At 35.1% G+C, this 21834-nt stretch overlaps 1 protein-coding gene across 24 annotated transcripts in view; it reads right to left on the bottom strand.

The window, feature by feature from the left end:
* Positions 1–21834, bottom strand: part of LOC129721157 (probable phospholipid-transporting ATPase IA) — a 162006-nt gene that overhangs the window by 14404 nt on the left and 125768 nt on the right. For 12 of the 24 annotated variants that reach the window (XM_055673392.1, XM_055673393.1, XM_055673399.1 and 9 more), the window contains 2 exons: positions 21498–21569; positions 7337–7431 (listed from right to left, as the gene is read on the bottom strand). The exons of 1 other annotated variant lie outside the window; for it this stretch is intronic. In XM_055673392.1, the coding sequence (XP_055529367.1) occupies positions 7337–7431; positions 21498–21569 (167 nt within the window). Of the gene's footprint in view, positions 1–6820; positions 6989–7336; positions 7432–8555; positions 8588–13246; positions 13678–13742; positions 14448–21497; positions 21570–21834 lie in introns of those variants that run through there. 11 more of the 24 variants (XR_008727351.1, XR_008727349.1, XR_008727352.1 and 8 more) reach the window with 11 other exon arrangements.

The raw sequence follows: 21834 nt of genomic DNA, 5'->3' as shown, positions 1-21834 counted from the left end.
GTGGTGATTCAGGATTGTGCTGAGGTTAGTTGTTGAAGAAGTATTGTGACTTTTAAGTGTTCAGTCATTTTTATTGTTTACGAACAAAAGTTTTTTCAACTAAAGTTAGTGACAAGAGGTACAGCACTGACACACGCTGTTTGTTGTATTTCGTGTTGATTACAGCGCACTGTTTAACTTAGACTTCAGTTATTGCATAAATTAAATTTAAATTTAATATAATTACAACTCCATAATTTGGAAAAAATACTCAATTTTAAAACAGATATTGGAAATTTTAACCATAAACCTCATTGTGCCCTTGATTAATATGTTAAAGATCCGATCGTCACCAGGTGCTTTCATAATTTTGAAATGTTTAATAATTAATTTAATCTCATTCTAGTCAAATATTCTCGCAGGTAAAGAAACCTGTGAAAAAATTAAGTTATATTGACGAGTGATTTCATCTTCAATTGGACTCTCAATCTGCTTAGCAAGTCTTTGAGCTTATGGTTTATTGGATTACTGTTACATTTCTGTATTCTATCGAATCTACGAACTACGTAATTGGGATTGTATTTTAATCTAATATACGGTTTAAAGAAAGTTTCAGTGACAATTGCGATGTGCACATGATGCACTGTTGAATAATTTAAAAACTCATTCTAATTGGCTTTTAAGGGCCAAAAGTTCCAATTCAATTATTTTTTTGATTTTACAATCGTTGTTGAACTTTAAATATGAAACAATTTTTATGGCAATTTTTTTCAACTTGAATTCCTTCAAACGCGGAATTTGCCTGCAGCATGGCGTTCATAAGATCGAACATTGCCTGTTAAAGCAAAAAAATACATTACCTGGCTAGTCAATGTTACAAAAAATGTTCTTAGTAGCAATGCTGGTTTAAATAACAACTGTATTTTTGGTTACTAGATACCCTATCTAAGAACAAAACTCATCAAATTTACCCAGATTGATACAAAAAAATATATTTTTACAAAATACAATAGAACAATCGTTTTACAATAATCAATATTTATGGATAAACATGGTGAAAACTCAGGCAAAATATTAAATATTAAAGTACACAGTTTCCAAAGCTACAGACACATAATTGAAATTATTTTGAGCCAAAAAAGAGAGAGTCTTCAGCAAAGTTGTTCGATAGAATTCCATATAAATTACAGTCTCTTGATTTATCCACGCTAAAGTGACTTTAACTAAACAACTAAAGAAATATACAAGATCAAAATAAGCTGTCTTCGGTGAAATTGCGCTGTAACACAGTTAGTTTTTTGAAAAAGCGAAATCTTTCAATCGCTCTTAGGAAAAGCTGGTTCTTCCGACGCTCTGGTTCTTTTGATCAACACGCAGGTAGTTTGCTCGCGAAAAGTTAGTTCTTTTAAGAGCGATTAAAAAATGTCGTTCTTTCAAGGAACTGACTCTTCTGATCAGCTCGCCAGCGAATCACCTGCAGTTAACCAGTTCTTTTGCTCTTTTCGTTCCACTTTTGCTCTCTATTCGAGTGCATACTCGGCGTTAGCCAGCCCCTGTGCCTGTGGGTTAACAGTAGCAAGCTAATTTTTGCTTGCTGTCGCAGCTGGTGAGTGGGTTATGCATAGCAGAGCGTTAGCAGCTGGGAGTTCTATTGCAGTCCCGCGCGCGGCTTTGCGCTCGATAAAAGAGGTTTGAAGCTTTCACATGGCTCTCGCTTGCGATGGCTGATCTACAACATCACTTAAGCTATCAGCTTTTTGCCTGAGATAAGGGGTAACTTACGGCTCTTGAAAAAAAAAGAGCGGTAGATCACTCACTCACTTTGGAGAACCAACTTTTTAGATCAGTTTGTGAGCGGATTGCCCACCTCTAGTGATCAACCGACAAGTAGGCAAAGGCAAATTCGGAAAGCCAACTGATACTGGTGCATATAGGACCGCTGTCACTGCTAATATAGGACCGCACGTACGTGCTCCATCTACCAAAAGAATGTAATGCGGTTGACCAGAAGCAGGCTCTTTATGGCCCAGAGACTGCTTTTCCGACTGACTAGATATACTGTTCTGTCAACCTTTTTAGGAAAAGCCAGTAAGCAATGAATCAGAGGACGTAATTTACGTTTCAACAAGGCTCGACAATTTTCATATGCAAAAATGAGAATAGTTAAATTCATTTTTCAATCACAAAATTGTAGCTTCTATATAAATAATAATAACAACTTTGCTGAGAACTCAGGGGTTCTACAATAATTTTTTTGGTTAAACGTTTTTAACTTTGAAAACAGTGCGCGTTGTGCCTTGTTTGGAAATTCAGAGAATATTTGCATAACTTGCATTAGTTTCAATAAATATATTCAATTATTCACAACTTCGTATTTTATGAGATTTTATGAGGTTTTTTTTTGGTAAAACTTATCAACAGCTGTTTCAGTTATTGAATATACGGTAATTTAACTTTACGATATATGGCTTCTTCAAAACGCATTATTTGCGTAAAATGACTCATGCTGTTAAGTTCCTAAAATATTCACACATGTGACTTTTAATGGTAAATTTCTTCGTCTTTCTAATAGAAACCTAGCTTTCCTGCAGTTCTAATATGAAAAAGTGTGCCATAAAAACTATAGAATCGTATGTGGCTCTATCCAACATGTAATTATTCATGAGCTTTATATAAGCTTTGATGGTTAAGCAAATAATAAAAAAATGTGGTTCCTCTAACGCTCACTTTTTTGGAATTTATAATACTATAAATTTTCTTCCACTAACTTCTATCAACTTTTACCTAAAAACGATCAGAACTGAAACTTGCGTAGAATGCACTATGAAGCGCTGCAGAAGATTGCTTGACATTGCTATTGATTTTACTTCTGAGACTTCAAGCGCTTCTCACTCCGTGTGCTGATTTCCGCTAGGGGTATATCAGCCTTCTGCTTTGAAGTATATTGGAGTTTGTTGTGGTGCCTCGGCCACGAGCTTGTTTGGTAGCAATGGCAATTTTCATCAAAAATAACATTGAAACGAGTAGAATAAGCTTCGTCGTAAACATACATTGTATAAATTAGGGTGCCAGGCAAATTGTCATCTCGAATTTAAAAAAAAACCCTATACAAAATGTTCACCTGCTCGAAAAAACACCCTGTGCAAAATTTCAGCTCAATCGGACTTAAAATGGGGTGGCGCATAGCGATTGAAGTTTTGCTTTTTTGAAAACCGAAAAATCACCCAATATACACTCTAAAACAAATTACTAATTTAAAAAAAAATAAAAGAAAGTTATAAATTAATTTTTATAAATTAGTTTTTTATAAAAACCTCGAAAGTTTACCTGAACAACGAAACCGGCCATGGAGAAATCGGAAAAAAAGTTATATATTTTAAATTTATTTTTTTTTTCACGGGGTACATTTTTTTGGAGGAACGAAGTTATTATTTACAACTTTGCCAGATACACTATGCCAATCAAATAAACCGTTTTGACTGTAGAAATATTCTTGATTCCTCATAGAGTGCTCTATTGGAAATTAAAAATATGTCTACAGTCGAAACGGCATAGTGTCTTCGGCAAAGTAGTAGATAATATTTTGTCCGTCCGAAAAAAAAATTTTTTTTTTCAAAAAATGATAACTTATTTTTCTTGATTTCTATATGATCGGACTGGTTTCATTTTTTGGTAATCTTTCGTAGGTTATATTAAATACTACAAGGTATACAGCCCTAGGGGTTGTATGAAATGGTGACGTAGGACTAAATATTTAATATATGCTAAACTAAATATTATTATATGCTGCGCATAACTGTTCATAGGTAACACTACCGTTTATTTTTGATAGTCGTTATTTTAAAACTAACGATGCATGAATACATGAAAATTTTACACTAGTAGTAGTTGCGAAAATTCTCATAACTCTTATCTTCAAGCATCTATAGTTCTGAAAAGAACCGATTTCATAATATTCAGTTAAAAATTCGTGCTACAGAACGCTGATAATCGCACCATGAATATTTTGAGTTGACTCGTATGCAGCTCTCGTTTCTCAATGTCGCGTACCTTTAACAGCTGCACTGCTCTCGCTTATGTGTAACAAACTAAACTGAAGCTGAATTTTCTACACGCAGTCTTTTGTATCGAGTTCAGAGCAGATTTTTGCAATTAAGGCGTGGCTACGTAGCTTCGAGAAAGAGGAACAAACCAAAACACCTTCAATACTACTGAGTGATTTTCATAAGCATCAAAAGAAAGGTTTTGCTTTCCCGATGCGCAAATCACTCTGGTTCTTAGATTAACTAATTTTCGTTTCTAACATTTGACTGATAACGGTGTTCGAGTGAACACAAACAAACAATTAAACCGGAAAATCACTCAATTTAGCAGTGCAAATTCTTGAAATGAGGGTTATATCTTGTTGTAATAAACTATTCATAGGTAACACTACCGTTTATATTTGGTGCGTCCTGGTCGTTATTGTAAAAATGATTATTTAGAAATAGATAAAAATTTCACACTAGTAGTAGTTGTGAAAATTCTCATAACTCTTATCTTCAAGCATTTATAGTTCTAAAAAGAACCGATTCGATAACCTTCAGCTCGAAATGTATGCTACAGAATGCTGATAATCACACCACCACCGGTAGCATCGATTATTTTGTTGGCCACGTATAAAATTTGCTCTCCGCTGTGCCCTCCAGCAGCTGTGCCAGCAAAATATCCTGCAGCGTACGATGGTTATTGTTGCTGCCGTGTGCAGAATACAGATAACATGCTCCGCGGTGCCTGGAAGTTGACTCGTATGCAGCTCTCGTTTCTCAATGTCGCAAAGCTTTAACGGCTGCACCGCACTCGCTATTGTGGAACAAACTAAACTGAAGCTGAATTTTCCACACGCAGTCTTTTGTATCGAGTTCAGCGTAGATTTTTACCATTAAGGCGTGGCCACGCAGCTTAGACAAAGACAAACAAACCAAAACACTTTGTTGAGTCAAAATATGTAGGCAGTGGAATTTATTTCGTCCATGTTATTGTTATCTGTGCTTGGGAAGCAAGCCAAGAACAAGGGAAATGTATGGGAAAGCTTGACCTTGGAACTTTTCATCTTTTTCCACCATTAAGCAGTTAAGCAAAAATGTTGAACATAATATCAAAAAATTGTTACACATTTTATCCATCCACCGAAATATAAATGACTAAGATGCATTAAGTCGTTCGCTTGCTATAACCGTTTGAAATCTGACGCAACATTTGCCAGTTTCATTTTCATTTTCACAAATCTAGTATAGAAAACAAAGACGTAGTCCTACGTCAAAAAATCAAGCTTTTAAAAAATGAGCCCTTTTGAATAATTAATTTTAATCTTTCTTCTAACTTCTGAATGAATAATTTTTTGAGTGTAATTTTTTTGAAAAGACAGAATTATTATCTACAACTTTGTCGAAAACGTCACACCAATCAAACGAACCGAAGTGCTTTTTTTTATTTTATACTCATTTTTCACAATTTTATGAACCACCCTATGCCGAATAAATGAATCATCCTAATGAAACATAATGTATTCGATGCTAGTTATAGTGTATATCATTATACAAGCTATTTCGAGAGACTAGTGATCAATTTCAAAAGATAAATTCTAAACATTTTGAGCTCCGCCTTCCACAATTGAAAAAACGACCAGTCCCAGAGAGTAAATTTTTGCAAAAAAAAAAAATTTCAGATGACACCAACTCTCGACGTTTCATGCGTTTTAAAGTCATTTGGCATCAAAAAAAATTTTTGAAAACCGAAATTTCAAGTACCCCACCCCCCTTGGGTGATTTTTCGGTTTTCAAAAAAGCCAAACTTCAATCGCTTTGCGCCACCCCATTTTAAGTCCGATTGAGCTGAAATTTTGCACAGGGTGATTTTTCGAGCAGGTGAGCATTTTGTATAGGTTTTTTTTTGAAATTTTCTGGTCACTTTTTTTCCATACGATGATTGGCGCCCTAGTATAGATCCTACAATCATCCTACACATTCAATATCGCTAAAAAATAACAAAAAGCGTTGTAAATTTCATAAATGTTTAACTGGTGCGTTTTGTACAGTTCTCCCCTACTATATTCTGATGTTGATACGTATTAATCGAGTTATACTGGCTCAGACTGCGTGCGACTGCGTTATTTGATTTCTAACCGGAAAAGTTGAGGAAAACGTCCACGATTCGTTACTGCGTGCTTGTACGCCCTTAGCTCATCTTGCAACTTCGATTTTATGGGGGAACAGTCTGGTCATCATGCAGGTTGATAGCTAAGGAAGCCCATAATGGCTCTCGCAACCGACCCGCCCGAAGAAAATTCAATCAAAGTTGACCAAATATATCGTGATCGACATGCAGTGTTGCTGGTTTTCACTGATTTAGTGGATTTTATAAAGGAAATATTTAATATAATGTTTTTTCGCTGTTTTTGTAAATTTCGTGGAATCGCGGCACTGCTCCTGCTCTTGTTACATTGTACTTTTTCACTTTTAAAAATAAATTGCTAATCTTTTTTACAGATTTCTTGGACCTACAAATAGTCGAAAATATCTAAAAGTGTAAGTTGGTCTACTTGACCTCGAGAGCGAATTTAATCTGTTCTGAAGCTGATTCAAGAATTGATATTCTTAAACATGTAATGAAAGTTGTGATATATTCGGTCTCATAGAATACTAGCGGAATTGATGTTTGTAAAATTGATTTTGGAAAGGATTAAATGACCGATGGTGTGTTGGTGTGTCCATGATTATCCTAGTTTGCGACTCAAGAATACTATGTACTCAGCTCTATTTTACGCAAAATTAATAGCATTCAAAAGAAATCCATTACTTACGAAACAAAAACCTGCGCTGCAGGTTTGCACTGTACAGTTTGTACACGTAATATTGTTCATCAACACAACGAAAGAAACGCTTTGTGTCAGTGCTGTCACAAGAAACGTCACAGGTGCAAGAATGTTTTGCAAAGGTAAAGCGATGAATTACGGGCTAATCGTATACAACTGTATGGTAAAAACTGTTAGTTAGACAGGTATCATAAGAAGCATAACAAAATATGAAATCTTGAATATCAGGTGCACAGACCCGGTTAATATGAATGATCAGTTTTAGATTCAAGCAATGGGAAAACCAGTAAAACTTGTCATAATAAAGTAAACGAAAACCCAAATTCTACACTGTCGGGTAGGTTGTTAGTGACAAGCCGCCACTGGGCAACGGTTTTTTTTTGTCCAGTGCAATTAGTAGGAGACTCTTCAAAAACAAATTTACGACTCAATACCAGCGAGAAAGAATAAGAGATTTAATGGTTATAGATGAGAGAGAAAGAGAGAGATAGTGGTGGTACTCACGCTTCAGTTCTAGTTCTTTGTTTTCGGGTGGGTGCGACCGGCCGGTAAAAACTCGTCGTACGTTTCGTTTGAGGAGGCGGGCGGTTTCGGTTAATCTGCAAAAAGGGCGTTTGAAGAGGCCGTAGCGAGGTTCAATTTTTTTGGCTTGTGTGGGTGGATCGGTCAAAACTAAGTTGTTTTGTTGCTGTTACATAGCGTTAATTTTGTTTTTGTTTCAAATAGAGCCTTATGGAGTTAGTAGATATGTTTTTTTTTGTGGTGTACAAATTTTTCAGGATAGATGTACAGATGCTACTGTTGTTTACTCAGACTTTAGGGGTTATTACACTTTAGACATAGTTGGTTATTTCAGTCAAAAAACAATAACGTATAAAATGTGTGACTAAAACCTACCACTTTATAGAGGGAAATTTTATGTTAGTCAGTAAACTGTCTGATGCTGTTAGTTTTTCACTCAAAACTTGTTGTGTTTAAACTTGTATTAAAATGATAATTGAAACCTTAAAAACGCAAAAGATGCAAATTAAAAAAAAACTCTCAACTCAACAATGGTACAACAGGTATTTTTTTGTTTTTTTTTTTCGACAATGGTAGTTTAACACATTTAGAATAAATTTAGCAACAACGTTGTTTTGACATTTTGTTTCTCTGTGTATGTACAACAGCGATTCACAGGGTTTGATACTAACAAATATTAAACGGAAGACACAGGAGTGTATATTTAAAGGCAGCGAACATTGACTTACACTGGTACAAAAAAGCGAAAAGCGGAAACTGATTCGGGAAAGGAAATGATTATATTTACGAAAACAAATACCGTACATCAAAATACTGACTATAATGCTTGCTTTACACTTTTGTTTACATTACTCTAGAGGGTAGTTTACTAGCATAATTAGTGCAATTTGGTGTTGTGTGGTATGGCAATGTGCGGAGCTTTCTACAGTAGTTAGTGGTGGCTCGTGACGTTTTATATACACGTTTCTATACACAATCTATTTTTTTCTTATTGTTGTGAGAGCACATTTCAATAGAGAAAACAAATTTTACTAATGGTGACAGCCAAAAGCTTTGGTTCTATTCTCTAATTGACTATCTAATTGAGCACCGATAGGAACAATTGTATTTTTTTGGTTTGTTTGTTTTTGTTTTTTTTTTGGCTTTTGCTCAGCTTATTTGCGCTCTCCCGCTCAAGTCACCATTGGTAGTGTTTACTTACACCTGATTATCGATCCAAGGGCATGCATAGTTCTGAAGAAAATTGGAAAATTCAAAGTTAAGGGTGTTTTGTTGAACCAAAGTTTACTTCTTAGTGGTGGGGTTGTTGGTGAGCGGATGTCATTTTGTTTTTGCAATTTTTATTTTATTTTGGGATACGGATCGCTAAAACTACTTAAAAGGGGGGAAAGTGTCTGTCCTTATTTGGATCATGTAACTAAGAAAAGAACATTCGCAGTGCAGTTTTGCGTTTGGGAAATATGTCTACATAAAAAAATCTCATAATAAAAATTGGTGTGAAATTTAAAAATAACTGGCAATTTGTGTCGTATAAGCGTATCTATCAGCTAATGTTCGCTACATATGACAGATTCCTTTTAAAATTTGTTGTCACCTAATTCTTGAAATTTTCTAGCTGATAATTTTTTTGTTACAAAAAATATAGTCAAGGTAAACTTTTTTTCCTCATTTAGGCTACTTTTTATCAGAAAAAATTGCCGTTACCAGTCGAAGGTAAGTTCAATTTGCTTAGTAATAACACAGAACATCCATAATTAGTAAATTCATTCGACGACAAACAATGTAGAGTGTGCTTATCTACTTCAACAGATTTATTCATACCTTACATGCAAAATACTGGAATGCCTGATGCATAATGTCAAACGAATAGCAGAAAAAGTGAATTTCAATTTTTCATACGATTGGGAATGCAAATATGTTTTGTGAAACGTGTAACAGATGTGTTTGTAACAAATCAGACGTTCATAGAGAGATTAAGAAGAGTTCAATTCTAGTTATTGTAATGTTTATTCATTTTTCATTTTGATTTTTCTATCTTAAGTACCACACCACATTCCCACATCAAATTTTATAAGTTTTATGCAAATATACTGAAGCTCAAGTCACGGTCGCCAAGTACTCTTAAACTTAAAACTGTTGTTATTTTTGTTGCCATTCGATGGCAACAAAAATAATTTTTTTTTGTATGTCATTTACGATTTTGCTGAAACTTTCTACAGTTGTTTTTTTTTCGATAAAGAGGTCATTAGGGTGCCAATCACTTATATGGGAAAAAAGTAACAAGAAAATTAAAAAAAAAACTCTATCCAAAATGTTCACCTACCCGAAAAAACACCCTGTGTAAAATTTTAGCTCGATCGGTGGTGCAAAGCGATTGAAGTTTGACCTTGAGAAATTCGAAAAATCACCAAAATCGTGCATTTTTTTTTCATATGATACCAGATCTCAACGTTTCATGCATTTTTAAGCCATCTGAGATCAGAAAAAAAATTGGAAACCTTAATTTCACGCACCTCACTTCGTTTGTTTAATTGTTGGATTTTTAAAGGCCAAAATTCAATCGATTTGCGCCACCTCATTTTAAGTCCGATTGAGCTGAAATTTTGCACATGATGTTGTTTCGGACAGGTGAACATTTTGTGTATGGTTTCTCAAAATGTACATTTTGATTTGCACCCTATCATTTTATGAAATCCGTTTTTCATGTAGACTCAAGACAGCAGTTTCAAAAGGGCCTATCCAAAAATGTGACTGATGAATAAAATATTTTATATCAGGAAAACGGCTTGTTTGATTTAAATGGTGTCTTCGGCAAAGTTTTAAGTAAAAAATTTATAAGAATTTGTTTTTTTTTCTGGGCCAATTTTTTTGAATTATCATTATAAAATATTATAAATATTATAAATGTTAAATATGTTCAAAAGAACTTTTTTCAAAAATTTCATTTTTTCATACATTTAAGACAACAATGTTTGCTTCAATCTGTCGAAATTTAGTGATGGTAAAAAAAAAAAAAAAAAAAAAAAAACAAAAAAGTTAAGAGTTTCAAAAACCTTTTTTTATTCGAGCCAAAAATGATTTATTTGATTTACGATATGCCTCCAGCAAAGTTGTAGGTTGAAGCATTTTTGTAACTCCAGAAAAAATATATACCGAGAGAAATAAAAATTTTTTAAGAAAAAATTGAAAGAATCATTATAAATTGAATATCTTAATAAGTCAAAAGACAAAAGTTTATTTTTTGAAAATCTGAATTTTTTTCCACAAGAACCACAAATTTTTGTCTAAACATTGATGCTTTTTGGAATATGGTAGAAAAACTAAAAAAGTCATAATTTTTTGAAAAAAAAAACCAAAATATATTTTTTTCGAATTTTATTTCACAGGGTTTTTTAAGGATAAACCTATTATGTAGAACTTCGCCGAAGGCACTATATTAATCAAACAAACCGTTTGGACCCTAAAAATGTTTTTGATGCTTAATAGACACTTGGCGCAGGAGATTATACCAAAGTTCGATTTATGTCATCACTAAACCCGGGACATCAAGTTATGGGATAATCGCCTGTGTCGAGTGTCTATTATTGATAAAGAATATTTTTAGCGTTTAAACGGTTTGTTTGGTCGGTATAGTGTCTTCAGCAAAGTTGTAGATAGTAATTTTATCATTTCAAAAATAAAAATATATGCTGTAAAAAAAATTATTTTTTTCAAAAAATCATAAGTTTTTTAGTTTTTTTTCTACCTAAATGTGTAAAAAAGACATTTTGGAAAAAAGTATTTTTTGAGATATTTATTATTTTTGGACAATTTGGAAAATTTGGTCCATAAATACAAGTTTTTTTACAGTGTATATATTTTTTTTAGAACCGCAATTTTCTCACCTACAACTTTGCTGGGGACACCATTTCAATCAAACATGTCGTTTTTCTGATATAATATATTTCATTCATCGACCACATTTTTGAATAGGCCCTTTTCAAACTGTTGTTTTGTGATTCTACATGGGTATACATGATATTACAGGATGACCTCTCTATAAAAAAGGAACAACTGCCAAATTCAGCCAAATCGGAAATCATCGGTCAGGATCAATTTGATCCACAGTCCATAGTCCATAGTCCAGAAATCGAGTTTAGTGGGTAATTTGGATCTAGAGTCCGATAGCAATATTCTAGAGAAAACTTTCTTCTGTAAGGAAGAAAGGATATAAGGAAGCGCTTATTTATCAAGACTTAGGGTGACCCAAATTTTCGTTGAAATCAAGTATCTAACCTTTTTATTTTTGAAGATAGAGAAAAAAATTGTTCTATAATGTTGTAGCTCCATTAATTCTAGGCCATTTTTGTTTAAAAAAAATGTCCTCTATCTTTGCAAATAACGGATTTTGCTTGAGCTTGACGACCGCATATTGAAGGACGCTTTTGACTCTATATATGAGGAAATTTTGATAAATATGTTTTTTTTAAATTATATTTGAGTAAATTCAATTTAAAAAATCAATATTAATTTTTATTATGCGTGCAAGAGCACACAGGTTTATTATTTTGGTATTTTTTCCTAAAACCAGAAATATTTACCTTTAATTTCAACCAAAAATATTGAAAATCGATCAACTGGTTCAAAGTTATTGATTTTTGAAATAAAATAAAATAAAATAAAAAATATTTCCAGTATACCTATTACTCGGTGACGGAATCGTTCCTGCGATACGGGCAGAATCTGTTCGAATTTGAAAAACCTTCTTATTGATTCCTCAGGAATCAGGATGTAAGAATCTTTAGGTGTCATTTTGAAAAAAAAAATTCGGATTCGCATACATGTATCTGTAAACGATGCTGGAAATAGGATACATGTTTTAAGGAAAATGTTAATTATTGTGGTTCTACATATTGCGATTAAGAAATTTTATTGTTAAACTTTAATGTTACAGGGTATTATAATTAATATGATGTTATTAACCACTTCAAAGGGTAATACGGCTTTTCTCAGTCTTAACGGTTGATCAAAACCCTACTATGTTTTATGTCCGACGTTTCGACCTTTGGATTTGGTCTTCCTCAGGAGATATAAAGTTGTACTGTTTTCGTTCAGCGTACAAAGCTTTACAAAAGGTTGTCATAGTTATCAAAAGGTTCTTTTTCAAGGTGGAAGTAATTGTTATCAACTTTATATAGGTAAAGGCATCCTGTTTGAACCAAACCATATCAGTAAATTAAGTTTTGACTCCCGCAACCGCTTGGATATTAACCCCTTGGATATTTTACGTGCTGATTCATCCATGGGAAGCAGTGCCTGACAACTTTTGTTTGCAGCAGAATAAACTGCTTGACAAATCAAGATTCGCGTTTCTAAGAAGACGGCGGATCTGATTGAAGAAATATAGATTTCAACTTAGTTCTCTCTTTCTCGAAGTGTTATACTTTCAGTTTCTATGAAAATTTTTATTGAGAAAGATTCTATTAAGATAGACTAGATTCACTAATATTTTTATTTCGCCTCCTCTGAGCTGAACCTAAGAGAATATGATTCAGAAAGACTAAAAGTTAAACGTTATGGGTTATATAACAACTGTACAAATTCGGCGGAATTATATTTTCGTGTCCGATTTTTATGTAATAAAAAACATATCGATACATGATATTTGTAAAAAAATTTCCTGGGAAGAACTCTTCTGACAACCGTAAGGCGCTACAATGCTTGTAGTGTTATTCACCTCAAACTAATTGAATATTCGGCGAACGGCTGAATAATGAAAAATCTAATTTTAAGGATTAGTTTAATATGAAACGCAATATCTAAAAAAAGAAGAGTAAGAATAATGTGTCTAAAGATACCACTTCTCTGAAGTGCAAGAGTGAAAAGTAGTGACGGAGTTTCGAACTAAAATTTTTCGTCATTCTCTGAGACTTTTTATCTACTACATTTCTTCTATAAATATTATGTCAATAAAAGCAGTGTATGGAGAGAAAATGTAAAAAGGTTCTCGATTTTGAGCTATCAAATGCGTTTCAAGAAGCAGCATTTTCCATGTTTATGTTAGGTTCATGGCATCCAATTTTGTTAATTTTACTATAAATTTTTGTGATATAAAAGTTGCAAAAGAGTCCAACAAAGGAGAATCTATTTCTTTTCGAGAAAAATAAAAATGGTGTCCCTGCTTAAATCATTGTACTTTAAATAACACATTCGACATTTATTTACACTATATGGCATCCGTATATTCACGCAGCACCGAACCGGGGAAGGCGAAGGATTACGCCCGAACCACAAACCGATCGTCGGTATGTTCCGGCTCCAGTAGAGTAAAGGTGGAATGAAGTCTGCAATAAAAATGGCCCACAAACGGCAAGCATGAATTTTAACTTGACTTTCAACTCAAATCCGAAAAAAACCCTTCACCTGGTGCCGCAATGCTTCTCACGGGGTATACACAGTTCGACATATTCCCGGCCAGATTAGCTTACTAGAACGAGGACGCAGACGCTTTTTTTGAGCTCATTTACGTAACAAGAACTTGGAGGATTAGTTAGCACAAACATATACTTAATCGATAGTAAACAAACACTTACAGGCTCGAGGATAGAGGTTTCGGGATAGTTTTTCGATATCACAGTGATCTTAAACGGATTTCATTTTTCGGTGGTTTGTATTGAATAGTGTTTGGAATTTCTGACTGACTGAACGGTGATTGAGTAACAAGTAACAAATATTGTTTTTTTTTACACTGCTAAATACAAATAACAATTTTTAAGTACCTAATCGACTTTTTTCCCCGAATCGTTGCTCTATTGCGCACAAAACACTTTAAAATTCACTCCTGTTTTTTTTTTCAGCTAAGCTATAATATCACAAACATTGAATTCGTTTGGTATTGCTGCGTTCGTTCCAATCAATCTACTTTGAGTATTCGGTTTGGGACGGATTTGTTTTCCTCGCTTCACTTTTACAGGGATGTGCGTTTTCTGATTGGGTATCTGAACAGGAGTAAGGCTAGATGTGCAGCTCGGTCACATTGATACTGTTATGGTTCCAGGCGGGAAGTGGGGCCACCGAATTCCTTGGCCGCCAGGAGAGTACCTTCACTAGACTTCTACTTATGGTTAGCGCAAGCACGGACACAAAGTAGGTTCGCGAACAGGTGTGGTGGCAACACGGTGATGATTGAGGTGGTGGTATTGGAGGAAAAAACGTAAAAAAAAAAATGAATCGATACAAAGAAAAATAAAACGACATGATCGGGCGGGCAAAATTGGTTTGTTGCAACGAGAGAAATTTTCCGCTCAGCCGGCGGTTGAAGCTGTAGAAATCAGCAGAACACCGCTAGGAAAACCGAAAGCGAAACGGGGATCTTCCATTGGGTTACACTTCGGTATGCGGAAGGTGCGAAACACCCGGAAAAAAGTATGGCATTTTGTTCGAAATAAGCATTGCAGCAAATCAGAAACGAGCAGACTTCGGAAAATAATAGGAAAAGAATAGAGTTTCTTAAAGCTTCGGGAAGCATATTAGCTGCAAAACAAAATGCCGAAAGTAGAACAGTTGAATCAAAACATACAGTTGTGTGTGTTATAATTGTGTGACAATGATTTACCGGCTCTTCAACTTCTTTACAAGGATGATAGCTACGAAAGGAATATTTCAATTCCATACCTGAATCAAAGTAAATTCGGTTCATTCGGTGTTGCTTTTTCCCTCTGTATGAAGCAAACCCTGTTATTGTTTTATTTTTTTTTATTTTAGACTCCTCCTTTCTTCAAATTTTGACCATATTTTCATTGTATTTCCGTGTTTCTTAACTATAGTTTTGCAGTTTTCCAGATAACTTATTTACAACATAAAAGTTATCACCCTTATTTATACCCTTTCAGAGACGCCAGTTTTATCTAATTAGGCTGGTTTAAAAACTTAAAATGAGATAAGAACTTGCGGATGAAAACGATGAACAGAATTCAGGCAAAAATGATAAGACAAATACGAGCCGTGGTTGTTTTTTTTTTCACGGATTTGTTCTTTCGTGCAGTTTTCAATCTGTTTTATTCGAATTCCCACCTCATTCATGTTATAGTTTTTTTTCGATAAGAATACTTGTTGTATAGGCATTGTCCTCAGTTCCATTTTACAAAAATTTGATTTTGTAAATTTCCTGCTTTTTTCATCAGTCAAAAAAGTCGAACATCAACGGTAATCCTAAATCGATACCAGAGATTTGTAATCCACATGTTCTCGAACGTGTGGAGAAAATAACGACCGGCCGGAATCAAGTTGATTGGTCATTCTCTAGCTTTTCAATTATCGGCTTTGTTTCTGTCATTCATAGTTGCCTAGAAAGGAAATTTTTGTCGCCTACTTATTTCGCTAACATGCGGTTGTCGTTGTTTCTCCCACGGGAAACAAGGTGTCTAGTATCAGCAGTTTATTCCGGCGAAGGAATATCGAGAAAATATCCTTTTTCAGATCACGCAACAGAATTCGCTGCTGCGAATGTTTGTTTGTCTGTGGGAAAGGAATTTTGCAGCAGCTGTACGATGGAGTTGGAATTTTCATGGGGACTATTTTCGAGAAGACAAAACTTTTTGACCATTGACTGAACAACGCAACGGTTTATTTAGCAGCATGCGCGTTGTACGGTAAGTGGTATTGCTAAAGATATCCAGAAAACACTTCAACTTTTACGTTGTTCTTTCGTATTCTTTCTCTTTAATATTTTCGCGCACTTATATCTCTACTACGACCAGCGTTGCAAATCCAGCGAGAAGCAAAACCTTTCTCCTCCTTTCTGCCTGAGAACAAGACATATGCTACGCTTCTCGAGTCTTTTGCACACACGCTTACGAGATACGTTTTCTTCTTCATGCATTCCCCTGAGTAGCAGCAAGCACGCATCAACACAAAAAATTCTTTTGTATTGCTACTCAGCAACAGTAAAAGAGTACGCGAGTTTCTGCTAGCGAGTAGGAATACTCGACTAGGAGGAGTGCTTAAAAACTGTGCTCGAAAACGAAAATGCTTCCTTCGTCTACCCGGTTTTGCTCCGTGCACCGACAGCCGAACGTGGGGGAAGAATCTGTAAAGTATCGCATACTGGAACGTGTAGGGTATCGGACTGATTTGGTAAGTTTTTTAAAGCAGTCTAATGCAAAACCTGCCGAATTCAACCGCTACGGAAGTAGTCCGTTACCCTATTTGAAATATTTTTTTTGTCTCTCAGCAACTATCGTAATCTTGAAACAATTGTACTCGGCTGGTTGTGCTCGCGAGAAGGGGACTACACGCGAGTAAAAGAGTAAGCCCGCGTTTGTGCATATGATCTCGGAAGCGATCGCGAGAAGGAAGACAGCGAGGAAGATCGAGAAATAGTTTGAATGGAGAAAACTCCAGTGTGTGTATCGGCAGCTACGAGAACCTCACTCGAGGTGCTGCATGTTGTTCATGAGTGAGACTAACAATACTGACTACGACACAACCCGTATTGAGAGTAAGTGATGTGAGCGTGCCAAACCACTGTTTTTCTTATCCCGTTTTGCTACAGGATAGTCATTGATCTTACGAAGGAATTTCTGGCAACGCCACACAGTGGGGCGCCATACACTTTTAGTTGTGTGAAAAAGTCAGATATTGTGCCAGAAAATCCTCATTTGCGGGAAATATTACTTTACTCATTTATTGCAAAGGAAACCACGGCTGAAACTCATCGAGAGTTAAAAAAAAAGAGTACATAAATGCAGCTCTAAGTGAAACAAAGGGCCGTGATTAATCCTGTCGCTTCAAAAACGGTAATTTTGACATTGGAAGCTTTCTGCGTAAAGAAAAGCCAAAAACCTTCGCAGACGCTGAATTGGGGGAATTGCTCCATGAGGATCTATGCCAAACGCAGGAGCAGCTTGCTTCAGTAATAGAGGTCAATTATTTTAACACAAAAAATTGATTTTGAAGCCACAGTGTCTTCATCAAAGCTATTTCATTATTTATTCTCCATCTCATAGAAGTTGCCCTTTTTTGAATGAGCCCATTTTTTAAGAAACGGATTTTTTAATACACCGTACTTCTATCTGACTATTCGAATGGACTTTCGAGGAGTTTTCATATTTTTCAATATAACCTTTTATGGTGGTTTTATATAATTTTTCAATGTTCTACAATTCTTTGCTATAACAAAAAATACAATTTCACCGGAGAAAGTTTATTTTTATCTCATACATTCCGTTGTTTAAGTTTGTATGCTAAAAGGAGAAAGAGTATTACAGTGCTTTTTCGATTTATCAACAGTCGTTTAAATTACTACCGTAAGCCGAGGCGAGATTGTGCCAGTGGGGGTGAGATTGTGCAACACAAACCCATTGTTTGTCAGCCATCCCATGGTGATCACAACACCAATATTTTTTGAATAAGTTTCCTCAAATACTTACCCAAGGAAGACTAGTCTTCTGACCCGGAAGAGATGACCGACAAGTTACGGGTTGAATAGCTCAATCTTACCCCTACTGGCACAATCTCACCCCGGCTGACGGTACTCATCACACACGATTTATTTGAAACATCATTTTCAAGACACTAGGTCTTGTGTCCTTGAATTTGAATTGTGAATCTTGAAATACATATTTCATTGGTTTTGGAACAAAACTTACTTATTATTCGAGCAGTTGAAAAAAAGATCTGTTAACAGTTCAAATAACCCTACAGTTTGGTGCTCATAGAACGCGGATTAAAAAATTATAAACTCTAGCGGTTCCACAATTTCACATTAGCAAGCCTAAGACTCATGTATAATTGCCGTGAGAAAGTTCGCGAAAATTCTATGGAGAAAAATATTATGAACTAACTTTTTTTTTATTATAATTTGTACCTTGGACTTATATTCCATTAAACTTTAAAAGTGCATAGCTTTACTCAAAATATCATAAATTTCAATTGAATCCAACACAAAAAATCCAATTGTTATCATTTCGCTGAATTCACGGTGAAATATGTTTTGACCGTAATAAAATCGAAAAAGCACTGCACTGTGTTTGCTACTCAATTTTGTTGAAGACAATGTGGCACTAAAAGCAATTTTTTTACTTCAGGGGCTTGCTTTCTTCATCGCATCAGGACGGATGATAAAAAAAAATACAGCAGCCCAAAGAAAGAAAAAAAATTACGGGAACCACCTGGTAATGCTTCTATCGATATCGACTTCAATTGATACGATCAGGCCGAGCACTGCTGCAATACGAGCAAAGGCACGAAAAAGTGCTTCTACTGCACGACAACGCTCGGTCTCATACTGCCAAAGTCATTGAAACTTACATAGAAACACTTAAATGGGAATATACTTCTATTTAACATCATTCAATCCAGACATAGGCATTTGACTATCTGTGTAGATATCTGTTATTAAATAATGCATTGGGTGATTAAAAATCATCATTAACTACAGAATCATAAGAGATAAAATAACTTTTTTCTGTGGCATGGTGTGGTTTGTTGTAGCAAACAACATTGTAGAATATTAAAAAATTACAGAAAACCATCATAAAAAGTTATATTAAAAAAAAAAGATTTGAAAAGGCATTCTGACGAAAGTTCCACAAGAGGCCATTTAAATAAGCAGAAATGTTGGGTCTTCGACAAAGTGTTTCGTATAACATGTGCTACAACTTTGCCGAACAGGGGTAAAATAAAAGGGCTTTCTACATCGTACCGTAACGGGTGATAAAAAAAGAATCATTACAGCAACCCGAAGAAAATAAAGTTATGGGAACCGCCATGTCATGCTTTCACGTCGTCGGCTCGGGCGAATTTACTGTCTATGCTGTCACTAGGGAGATGTCACTTATTATGAGCTTTTCAAAGCGAATGGGGAACGGTATCGACTCATCTTATGCGATTAACACATTTAACAGACAAGCAATGCGCGAAAAAACCACTGCAATTCGAGCAGAGACACGAAAAAGTGATTTTTCTCCATGACAACGCTCGGTCTCATACTGCCGAAGTCGTTGAAACCTGTATAGAAACGCCTAAATAGGAAATTCTACCTCATCCGCCATATTCCCCAGATATTGTGCTGTTTGATTTGTTACTTGGTCTATTCGATGGCTTATGATCTAGCTGATCAACAGTTTTGCTCATATGTAGACATCAGAAAAGACTCGATTAGGCAAACTGTTATCGTCACGGCATTTGAGTTCTGCCAGCAAGATTGGACAAGGTTGTAGCCGGCGAAGGGCAATATTTTGAATGACTTATAGGTAACTTTTTTTTTCAAAAATAAAGTTGCATTTCTAGTTTCCCATTGAACAAACGAAGAAGCAACGAACCCAGCCATCAACCACTTTCAGCCTTTTAACCCACTTCCGAGCTGACCAGAGCCATCAAATTCACAGGAACGGCTGGAAATCTATCAGCTAACATTTATTTTCAATTAAGCTCTAGGGCAAATTTGTGTTGATATCTGTTCAACAAAAGCGAGACAAAAATGCCCATGAGCTCGAATTAGAAAAAAAAAAGATTTTAGCTTTTTACCCTCGTTCGTTGAATGTTGATGCTCTTGACCAAGTAATGAAGTTTTTTTCGTAAATAATCGTAAAAGTGACGAAGCTGACGAGCAATTCTACGGGTTTTTAGCGCATTTTCGAGCTTACCAAGGACTTTAATATTCACAGGAATGGGTAAAAAACTATAATCTCTCACATATTTCCAGTTTGAGCTCAAGGGCTAACCTGTGTTAATCAATGTTATAATTTGTTTGAAACGTGAGATATGCTTGCTTTAGAAGCTTATGGAATAACCATTTAAAAACTGCTCAATAATTACGGCTTAATTTTGATTTAAAAGTTTTTGGAGTAAGTAAAAGAAGGGACATTGGTCCTCGTAACACCAGAGAATATAAGTAGTAAATGTGATAATTTCCAATAGTTTTGACCCCGTCACATCACAATGAATATCGTTTTTTAGACAAATAACGACTCCATAATTATACTAAGTTTAGCGATTTAATACTTAACATCAATTACGCTAAACGGTTTTGTGTCGCTTGGTATTACTTTTATCATATAATAAATGATTCAATAATTCATGGATGCCAAGATGATTTATATTTTTTTGTACATAGATGGTGTTTAGAAAACCGATCTATACCTGTAAACGATATTGTATTTGATAAATAGTTAAATCCATTAATTAAAATAGGTAAATTCATAAATTATTTTCCCTAAAATGATAGAACCTCCACCCTGGTAGTGGATGCTCAATTGTCTCATATGCCATTTTTGTATTCTTGAGAATCTCATGTCTAACGCTATTTTTATCATTCGCTTTGCTGTTGCATTCAAGTCAAATTATTCAAGCAAACTCATGCCTTCTCTACCGGTTCTCAACTACACAAGGAATGCAAATTATGCCTTAATTGTTCTTATTGATCCAGTTCACTGTTGCAAGCAAAAAGAACTTAACGTTGCAAGCAAAAAGAACTTAACTTAACGTTAACTAATCGACTACGAAACGATCGTTTAGCATTAATTGATTAATCGTTCAAGTGCTTTTTACACATTCTAATAAGATAATCAGTATAATAGTGTTTACTTACTGTATTGATCGATGAGCAAAACACTGATCAATACTGTTTCAATTTTATTGAAACACTTTGGGCTACAATTTAAAATATTTCTACCATTCCAAGGTGAATGTACAGTATAAAAACTACTATTCACTATAAATCAGATTTGGTTGCCAATACACGCGAAAGTTAGATTGAGTTGATAAGGTTAAATCCCAGATGAGTTAAAAGACCCACTTAAGAATCACTAAAGGCTGAACGACAAAGGTAGAAACTCTTCGTAATCTCTCGACAAAAAATCAACATTTTTCGACGTTGCCAGTATACACATTTTACTCAAGCAGGTTGCATGCACTAACAAAGTGTTCACTGTCTACTGATAGAAGGAAGTTTCAATGACTACAAGACGTGAGATTGCACACGTTATTGGTGTTGTGTTAACTCTTGCTCGAGTGATGAAGTTCGGTTTCTAATCAAGTTGCAACTACTGCAGTATGTACGGTTAGAATTTGAAAAAAAAAAACAATATTTGCAGAAATACTTCGTTCCGAATGCTAATGCTAGAGTGTGTATTCTACGGTAGAGCTGGAGGGGAATAAAAACCTGTATTTTTCAACTTTCATGTGCGACGACACGGCTATCGTTACGTACGCAGCCGATATGTCCGGGTTCGATCTTTCGCGCGCCACGTTTTTTCAATTTGCGAGAAGAAGATGAAATATGAAAGGTTATAGAAATTGATAAGCTATGGTATTCAGTAGTAGAGATAAATTGATCATCTAAGACGAGGGTTTTCGATAGGATTAACAATATTGACTGATTTTTTGTTTTACTTAATGCTGTTATTACTGTTAGACGAAGTGTTCTGTTGCTTCAATCAGGCATATCCTGCCACAGTGCAATGTTAGCAAGTTAACCAAACGAAATCAAAACGTTAAGA

Source organism: Wyeomyia smithii, chromosome 2, assembly GCF_029784165.1.
Source record: "Wyeomyia smithii strain HCP4-BCI-WySm-NY-G18 chromosome 2, ASM2978416v1, whole genome shotgun sequence".
Lineage (NCBI taxonomy): Eukaryota > Metazoa > Arthropoda > Insecta > Diptera > Culicidae > Wyeomyia > Wyeomyia smithii.
Note: the sequence above shows the minus strand (reverse complement) of the source record. Positions and strands in the feature narration are given on the sequence as shown.